This window comes from Falco naumanni, unplaced genomic scaffold, assembly GCF_017639655.2.
Source record: "Falco naumanni isolate bFalNau1 unplaced genomic scaffold, bFalNau1.pat scaffold_95_arrow_pat_ctg1, whole genome shotgun sequence".
NCBI classification, from domain to species: domain Eukaryota; kingdom Metazoa; phylum Chordata; class Aves; order Falconiformes; family Falconidae; genus Falco; species Falco naumanni.
Window position 1 is genome coordinate 62,850 of NW_024427577.1, and position 9,504 is coordinate 72,353.

The 9,504-nt window shown below is 43.4% G+C and overlaps 1 protein-coding gene across 1 annotated transcript; it reads left to right on the forward strand.

The window, feature by feature from the left end:
- The first annotated feature begins 3,870 nt into the window (after positions 1 to 3,870).
- LOC121082384 lies at positions 3,871 to 5,942 on the forward strand. The gene is made up of 2 exons (XM_040581710.1): positions 3,871 to 4,984; positions 5,591 to 5,942. The coding sequence occupies exons 1-2, from the start codon at positions 3,967 to 3,969 to the stop codon at positions 5,665 to 5,667; spliced, it is 1,095 nt and encodes a 364-aa protein (XP_040437644.1). The 5' UTR covers positions 3,871 to 3,966; the 3' UTR covers positions 5,668 to 5,942.
- The last annotated feature ends 3,562 nt before the right edge of the window (positions 5,943 to 9,504 follow it).

The window sequence follows — 9,504 nt, forward strand, 5'->3', positions numbered from 1 at the left end:
TCTGGCTTAGGTCTGAGTGAACCAAACTAGGCCGCAGAGAGAAAAAAACACTAAGAAGCTCAGCTGCAGTGGAAAGTTACCAGGATTGCGAAAGAGAGAAGAGAGATAAGATTGTGCTGACCTTGTACAAAAACAGAAAAACAACTTTAAGGGAGTAAGCATGAAGAACAAGGTGTAACCCGAACCCGCTGTAACCGCCCACTGTAACCGCAAATAGGAGGACGTATAAAAATGTAATCCTTTAGAGCTTAGCCAATTAGCAGATGATTTGTAGGCATAAAATTAACTGGAACTGTATATAAGACATAATCGCGCCGTAATAAATTGAAGCTTGCTTTATCACTCACATTGAGTCGGCTGCTTGCTTCCCCTCGCTCGTCGCAAGTGGCGCCCGAACAGGGACCCCCAGTCCTTGTTCTTCACCGGACAGCGAGGACGGAGAAGCACTGGTAGCAGCGACCAGGGAGCGAAGATCGACTGATGCAGGCATCGTAACTCGATCCGTGCTTGAACCGACGACTAATCAAGGAAAGGTTCGCCGTCCGTGAGTGTCTACCCAGGGAAAAGGCTGCATCTTAATCAAGGAAAAGGACTATTTAAAGCGCGCTATGGAAAAAGAGGTAGCACTCGATATTTTACAACGCTTTTTAGAAAAGCGGGGGGTAGGCCATTTAAAAGATCTGGCCGGGTTAATTGCGTTAGGTAAAGCGAAAGGATATTTTACAGATCCTGAGCATATCTTTGAAGTAGATGAATGGCGTAATTATGGAGATTGTTTATGGGACTTGGTAATTGATGATGATAAAGTTGCTAAGAAATTAATGAAACCTTGGAGGGAAGTTATTAACTGCTTAAAGAGATATAAAGTTGAAAAACAAATGGCAGCAGCTGCTTCCAGCCAACTCGAGCGGTCTGACCCAGCTGCTGGGCGTTTTACGGCAGGAGGTGACTATTTTACCCCCCCTGCCTCAGGAATCCCTGTTCCTGTTGTCCGTCAACCCTCGAATCATTCTTCTTCTCCTCCGGAGGAGAAATCTTGTTCCCCGGCACCCCCTCAAGAGGAGGTGCAGGGAGAATCGCAAGAGAGTGATTCGGAGGAGGAGGCAAATGATAAAAACATAAAAACGAATAAGGAAAAGTTACAAATTTACTTAATCACTAAAACTTCTAAGCCATCTTGCCCTCGTTCTCAGCGACGACTGATTCGAGTCGGTTGGGACAAAATAATCTGAGAGGCAATGGAACAACAGGAATTTGATGTTGTAGCTCAAATTGATCCCCAAGCCTATCCGGTCCTTTATACTGTTGATAATGCTGGCACAATGACAGGAGAACATCATACTTTAGACTGGAAAATATTGAGCCAATTACGAAGTACTGTTAATGATTCTGGTTTGCATGGTGAACCTGCCAGACAGATGTTAAATTATATTTGGGGTAGCGGGTTGCTTTGTCCTGAAGACATTAAAAATATAATGAGACTCATTTTAAAACAATCGCAACAACTGTTATGGCAAGCTCATTGGCAAAGGCTTTGTGAATTGTCTGTGCATACGCCGCGCGCGCCAAATGATCGTTTAGCAGGTTTAACTGTAGAACAATTGATGGGAACTGGACCTTTTGCTTCTATAGAAATGCAAATGCAGACTGGCCCAGATGTTTTATTAGAATCTATGAGGCTAGCAAGAGAAGCTTTACAAAAGGTTAAAACTACACCAGCTACACCCTCTTATATGTCAGTTAAGCAAGGAAGGGACGAGTCCTTTGCATCTTTTGTAGATAAAGTTACGGATGCTATTAATCGAGCTGATGTATCTGATTTTATGAAGGGATCTTTGTTAAGACAATGTGTGTTAGAAAATTGTAACTCTTACACAAAAGGCATTTTAGTTACTCTTCCTCTAGATGCTTCTATTGAAACCATGTTAGAAAGAATGAGCAGGGTTCCTGTAGGGCCTCAAGCTTTGTTAGTTGAAACGCTTAAAGAAGTAGGGGACAATTTAGTCAAAGCTCAACAACAAGCATTTGCAGCGCTCGCTCCACTGAAACCTCCAGATGAGCGCCAAAATAAATCACGCCGGCAAACGGACTGTGTATGTTACCGTTGTGGACGTTCAGGTCATATGCGCCGACAATGTCGAGAGCGTCAAGTATGGTGCCAGAATTGTCAAATGAATAATCATAATACTGCAGCTTGTCAGCGTTCGGGAAACGGGAAGCGGAGCGCCAAGAGTCGCAGCGCGCTGACCCCAATAGCGGCTCCAGCAACTTACATGCCGACAACTGTCTCCAATCAGCTTCCCCACCCAAAACCGACATCTCCCGCCCTCGACCAGCCACCGACTTACAACCTGCAACCCGAGGGAGCCTCGGACTGTATTTGGCAACGGCAATAGACATTACCTTACTTGGTACTCATCCACAAAAAGTTGCTACAGGAGTCCAAGGACCTGTCATGATAAACGACCAACCTCATGGAGCTTTGTTACTGGGTCGTTCTTTGAGTGGCCTCAAAGGACTCTTTATTTTACCAGGACTTATCGACAGTGACTATAAAGGAGAAATTTTTATAATTGTACAAACAAATTTTCCACCTATCTATATTCCTAAAGGTAGTCGCATAGCTCAATTGATACCGCTTCAACAGCTGACTCACCACATGTCGACGATGTTTGACCATGATCGTGGAACCAGTGGTCTTGGTTCCACAGGAGGCTTGGCACCGCTAACCATGCCTATGAACCAACGGCCACTCGCCCACATTATTCTTGTACATAGAACTGACAAAAGACGTATGACTGCACTTTTGGACACTGGTGCGGATATTACCATCGTCGCACGTGCTCAGTGGCCTTCTTGCTGGCCATTGCAACATGTTCCTGGAGGAGTTGAAGGAGTAGGAGGGATGGCTCCTGTCCAACGCAGTCAGCAAAGAATACAAGTCATCTTAGACGGGAAAACAGCGCTTCTGCATGTCACCGTCATGCCTTTACCAAATGGAGTAAACGCCCTCATCGGAAGAGATGTATTGAATCAAATGGGAGTAATCCTTACTACAAGTTCGCCTTTTTAGGAACGGTCACTGTCAATTGGACTTTCCCGATTCCTTTACAATGGCTAACAGAAGAGCCTGTTTGGATCGGACAGTGGCCGTTGAAAAAGGAAAGTCTGCGACAGGCACATTTACTAGTTCAAGATCAATTATCACAAGGTCATCTTAAGCCGTCGACCAGTCCTTGGAATACGCCTATATTTGTCATTCAGAAAAAATCAGGAAAATATCGACTTTTACATGACTTAAGAGCAGTGAATCGACAGATGCAAGCGATGGGAGCCTTACAACCAGGCCTTCCCAATCCTGCCATGTTGCCCACCGAATGGCATTTGTTAATAATCGACCTGAAAGACTGCTTTTTTACAATTCATTTACATCCCAATGACACTCAACAATTTGCATTTACATTACCATCAGTGAACAGAGAAGGTCCTGACCAGCGATTTGAATGGACTGTGTTACCACAAGGCATGAAAAATAGCCCTACCTTGTGTCAGTTATTTGTTGATGCCGCTCTCCAACCTATTCGAAAAGCATGGCCCCATGTTATTATTTACCATTATATGGATGATATTTTATTTGCGCAAGAACAGCCCTTTACTGCGCAACAGGAACTCTTTTTACGACAACAGTTAGAACAACAGAAGTTAGTCATAGCAGCTGAGAAAGTTCAACGTTCACCCACATGGAAATATCTTGGCTGGAATATTACTCATTCACAAGTAAGTCCACAGAAGTTAACTATTCGTCAAAATTTACATACTCTCAATGATGCTCAGAAGTTATTAGGTGATCTCCAATGGTTACATCCTGTAGCAGGCATCACCAATGACGAATTAGACGTGTTACGCCCATTGTTAAGGGGTACAGACCCATCTCGCCCTATTAATGTTTCTGAAGAGCAACACGTTATGATCCAACAGCTCAGTAACCGGATTGTAGAACGAGCAGTAGATCGCATTGACCCTACCTTTCCTGTAGACCTCACTGTCTTAAATGGTCCCTCACATTTTATCGGTGCACTTACACAGTGCAAAAAGGAAAAGGGGGAGACTGTAAGAGTGTTAGAATGGATATTTACCAAAATGCAACCAAAAACCACCATCCAAGAAAAAACACAAAATCTGGCGGAAATCATTCAAAAGGGAAGAATGCGAATTTTACAAATCACCGGAATGGAGCCAAATGCTGTGTATCTACCAATACGCAGAGAAGACTTAGAGTGGTGGTTGCAGAATTCATCGGTTTTACAGTTAAGCTTATTAAGTGAAGCTCTAGAGATTAAAGTCGAGCCTTTGAAAACACCAATATTAAAATGGATTAGTAATTATGATTGGTTAAAGTGTCCAAAACGGAGTGAGAAACCTTTAACAGATGCTATTACAGATTATACAGATGCAGGAAAACGCTCAAGAAAAGCGGCAGCAACATGGTACGAAAACAATCAATGGCACCATCAAATTCTCCCCGCAAAAACAGGAGATTCGTTACAAACCTTAGAGCTAGCTGCTGTTGTATGGGTCTGTACCCAATGGATGCATACGAGATTAAACATTGTAACGGACTCAATGTACGTTGCTGGAATTGTAAGCCGAATTGAAGATGCTCGTCTTAAAGAACTACAAAATCAACGACTGTTTGAACTTCTTAGGCAGCTGTTGTCAGCAATACAACAGCGCACGCAACCCTACTGCATTATACACATTAGAAGTCACAAATGGTCTGAAGGTTTGGGGGAAGGGAATGCGCGCGCTGACCAGCTCGTGTCTGTAGCAGCTCCTATAAATGAGTTTGTTAAGGCACGAGAATCACACAACACATTTCACCAGAACGCGCGGGGTCTGCATCGACAGTTTAACATTACAATGGAGGAAGCTAGGGGAATTGTACGAGCTTGTCCTACGTGCAGTCATCATGGACCGGGTTTAGGTATCGGTGTGAACCCCAGAGGACTTAAAGCCAGAGAGTTGTGGCAAATGGATGTCACTCATGTTCCCGAATTTGGTAGATTAAAATATGTTCACGTTACTGTTGATACATATAGTAAGTTTGTATGGGCCACAGCACAAACAGGAGAACGTCCACTTCATGTAACTCGGCATTTAACAAGTTGTTTTGCTGTTATGGGGGTGCCTCAATCAATAAAAACTGATAATGGCTCTGCTTATGTCAGTGAAAAAATGAGACGTTTTTGTCAAGCGTGGGGAGTGCGACATAGTACAGGTATTCCTCATTCTCCCACAGGGCAAGCAATCATTGAAAGAACGCATCAGACATTAAAACAATATTTACAAAAGTTTGAAAAAATTACAGATGTACAAGAAAGACTTGCTAAAGTTCTTTTTGTGTTAAATCATCTATGTATCTTTACAGATCAACAGGAACCGCCTGCATGGTTACATGGGTATTCTAAGCTATGTAAAGATGATGTTCCAATGTTTGTTATGTATAGGGATCCTTCAACTGGTTTGTGGAAAGGACCAGCAGAAGTGAAATATGCTGGAAGAGGTTATATGTATGTACTTACTCCCACAGGACCACAGTGGATCCCAGCAAAGTGGACCAAAGCAGCAGTGACCAATGTTCCAACAACCAGTGACAGTTGTGATTAATTTTTTAGTGTAAATTTATCTATATTCTAATCATGATGTTAACAGCTGTTGTGTTAATTAATCTTATTGTTATAGGTGTAGCTTTTGTATCTAAATCACTGTTTGATGTGCGGGAAAATGTATGGGTAACCTTAAGCAGAGCTGTCAACACAACCACATTTTGTGCAAGCGTGTCAACTCCTAGTGTACCCTTTTTAACTTGTTTAGTAGGTGTGCCATTAAATGACTCAGATTGGATCACCCTTAACCAGTCTCTTAGCCAGACAAAGATTACCCAATTAACTCGAGGTTCAAATATGAGTGAGTTTTTTGATAAATTTGATAATTGGGATGACAAACTTTCTATTGGTCCTAATCCTCAAGAAATTGAACTAGTTGACTCATTGAATGCCTCTTATTGTGTATATCTAAATTCTTCTAAGTATCCTTGTGCTGGTGAAAGTTCTGCCACACCTTGTAATGCAACTGTTAGCACTCTTGTATACCCAATTGGAAATCAGTCTATTTGGAGTGGTTGGTGTAACCATACCAGTCGAAACCTGTCAAATCCTGCCCCTGGAGTATTATATCCTAGAAAGTTACCCCCTGGTCTATTTTTTATTTGTGGTAATAGAGCATGGAATGGAATACCCTCAATGCCTGTAGGGGGTCCATGTACCATTGGTCGCTTAAGTTTAGCTTTACCACATCATCATCCTAACAAATCAAATCCAACAAGATGGAAAAGAGATGTTATACAAACTCTTCAAAACACCTGTGACGATAGTGTACAACTTTGGAATAAATGGGAAGTATTTTTTACTTCGTTTTTTATCCCAGGTGCTGCTGCTGCTCGAGCCCATAAAAACTTAGAAACACTGTCTTGTTGGATAGTTAAACAAGCCAACCTCACCAGCCGGGTACTATCAGACCTAGCTGATAGCCTAACCACTGTTCAACATGCTGTTTTACAAAATCGCATGGCCATTGACTTTCTATTATTAGCACATGGACATGGCTGTGAAGATTTTGAAGGCATGTGTTGTATGGACCTTGAAGACAATTCCAGCTCCATACACAAAGAAATTAAACAGTTGATGGAACATTCTCAAAAGATTCAACAAGATGTTGGATTCTTTGGCCTAGAAAGTTTAGCAAATTGGTTTGGAATAGGAGGCTGGTTAAAGGGACTTTTACAAAGTGTATTACTTATAGTGATAATTGTTGTCATCGGATTTATATGTTTAAGTTGTGCTCTCTCCTGTATTCGAAAATTGTTTGAACGTGTAACTGGACCAGTTTTCCTTGTCCAAAAAGAAAAAGGGGGAATTGTTGCAGAATGGATGAAAGAGAACGGCCACGGTACTATGGAAGGACTGTGTGATACGACTTTTTGACATAAGACTGGCTTAGGTCTGAGTGAACCAAACTAGGCCGCAGAGAGAAAAAAACACTAAGAAGCTCAGCTGCAGTGGAAAGTTACCAGGATTGCGAAAGAGAGAAGAGAGATAAGATTGTGCTGACCTTGTACAAAAACAGAAAAACAACTTTAAGGGAGTAAGCATGAAGAACAAGGTGTAACCCGAACCCGCTGTAACCGCCCACTGTAACCGCAAATAGGAGGACGTATAAAAATGTAATCCTTTAGAGCTTAGCCAATTAGCAGATGATTTGTAGGCATAAAATTAACTGGAACTGTATATAAGACATAATCGCGCCGTAATAAATTGAAGCTTGCTTTATCACTCATACTGAGTCGGCCGCTTGCTTCCCCTCGCTCGTCGCAACCACCAGGAAGATGTTGAGAGGAAGGGGAAGAATGTTAGAGCCATGAGTTGGGTGTTCTGAGATCTGAGGAGATGGAAAAGGTGCCTCCCAGGTAGCTAAAGGGAAGCACAGGAGAGCAGCTGGGAGCCAGAAGTGTGGTGTGGGCATATGGAAGTGCTATGCTGTGGTGTGTTAGGCAAATTATTTTTAGGAACTTTCACATTTGTTGTCATTTCCCAGGCTCCTGAGGTGCAGGAATGCTGGAGGCAAGAAGCTGCCAGCATCAACTACGTGGAGAATGAACACTTCTGTCTCCATTTCACTTTCCTCACTTCTGTGTTGCGGTGGCAGGGCAGTACAGACCCGGACCCGGACCCGGACCCTGACCCTGACCCTGTGAGTACGCAGGCAGCTTGTGTGGCCAGTGCTGGTGTGGTTCTGGCACAGAGGATCAAGCTCTTCATGCTTCAGAGCTGTCAGGCTGACACTCTTCAGCACTCAATGAAGCTCTAAATTACAGCTAAAGGAAGACAGAAATTTTGCTTCAGAGCTTGATAATGTCGTTCTGATCCATCCTTTTGCTTGTTCAGTGGCTACAGAAGGGAACCACTGCCTTGGTAGGAGCATCCATTGAGTTCTTCATGTGTGATATTAGAGAATCATTGTGTCTGTTTACGCATGAGACCATTACAGTAGGTGATTTGAAGATGTTCACGTGTGGTACATAAAACCTTTGCCAGTAAAGCAGTAAATCCACGCAGTGGGGTCTAAAGCACACAGATCCAGTGCGATCCTCCAAAGAGCTTTGAAAGTGTCTCCCCAAGGGTACAGACCTGGCTGTCGGTGATTCTGTTGAACTGCCTTTTATAGCAGATTGCTTGGAGAAGTTGCTATGTCAGAAGTCATCTTCTGGGGGCCGAATGCTGCAAATGGTAGAATGTTTAAGGAAGCAAATGAATAACCTTCAGACTTGATTTTACTCTTTTAACAGATTGTACACAAATGGGAGGCCTGAGCAGGCTGCCCTTAGCAGGGGAACGTGACCTGACTGCACAGGAGGCAAGGAACTCTCTTCTCTCGCTGACCATGAGCCCTCAGTTTCAAGGCAGATGTGAAGAGGAATATTTGACCCGTGGGAAATGCAACTTCAGATACGTAACCCAGGTGGGACTGCCATGTGAGCCCTGTGATAGGAGCCGTGTATCCCAACCGTGAACGTAGAGGTTGGGCCCAGTTTTTAGCTTGGTTCAATCTGAACTCTGCTGACTGATTCTGTGATCAAGGGCAGGCAAGTCTGCCCCCTGAGAGGATGTTGTCGTGGGTGGAAGGGTTGAAGTGCAGTGACTGCGTCAACAAACAGGTGGTTTGAAAAGTCTTTTGGGCAAGGATCTGGTACGCTGGTGTAATGCCTTTTCCCTTTACAAAGGTGTCCAGTAAACACAAGTGTTCCTGCATGTGTCCAGTAGCGCAGAGACCTCTGTACTTTCTTTGGACTGATTGTTGTGTAAGATCTGGGGGTTTTGGGACAGTTCTGAAAATTGTTCAAAAGGTGTCTTGAATGTTGGGTGAAATGGGTCATCACTTCCATAAGCCTCTAGCCTGTAAAGAAGAGCCGTGGATGTAAGGAGATTTTCTTTTTTTCTCTTTTTATTGTTACTGGGAGGAAAAGCAGTGATTAACTATTGACCTGTGATACCCCCAGGTGCAGACTGTGCAGTGCATTTGAGGTGGATCACTCCTGTACTGCCAAGACTGAGCCCAGACTCCTCGATGCTTTGCACACTGGCACTGGAAGTCCTTGTGCAGCTGTGGGTACTGGCTTTCTGTGCTGCAGTGTGAAAAACACAAAACACTGGGGTTAAGGTTTGCAGAGAAGTGGGAAAAAGTTGATTATTTTGTGCTAGGAAGAGAATGTCCTGTAGTTTTCAAACTTTGCACCTCTCCACTTGGAATTTAAAAGCTGCTTCTAACTCTGCTGCTATGTTTCAGTGGACGGGAAGGTGTCTTGTAGTTAGAGATGATCCATTCCCTTAAGAAGGATCTTTGCCTTCTGAGTTGAGCTTTCTTTGCTTGATGTGGAAAGTGCCTTAA

Coding starts and splice junctions, on each gene's coding strand:
- LOC121082384 (XM_040581710.1), top strand. CDS start 3,967: ATGATCCAACAGCTCAGTAACCGGATTGTAGAACGAGCAGTAGATCGC. Junction 4,985..5,590: donor TCATCATGGACCGGGTTTAG/GTATCGGTGTGA, acceptor TTACTCCCACAG/GACCACAGTGGATCCCAGCA.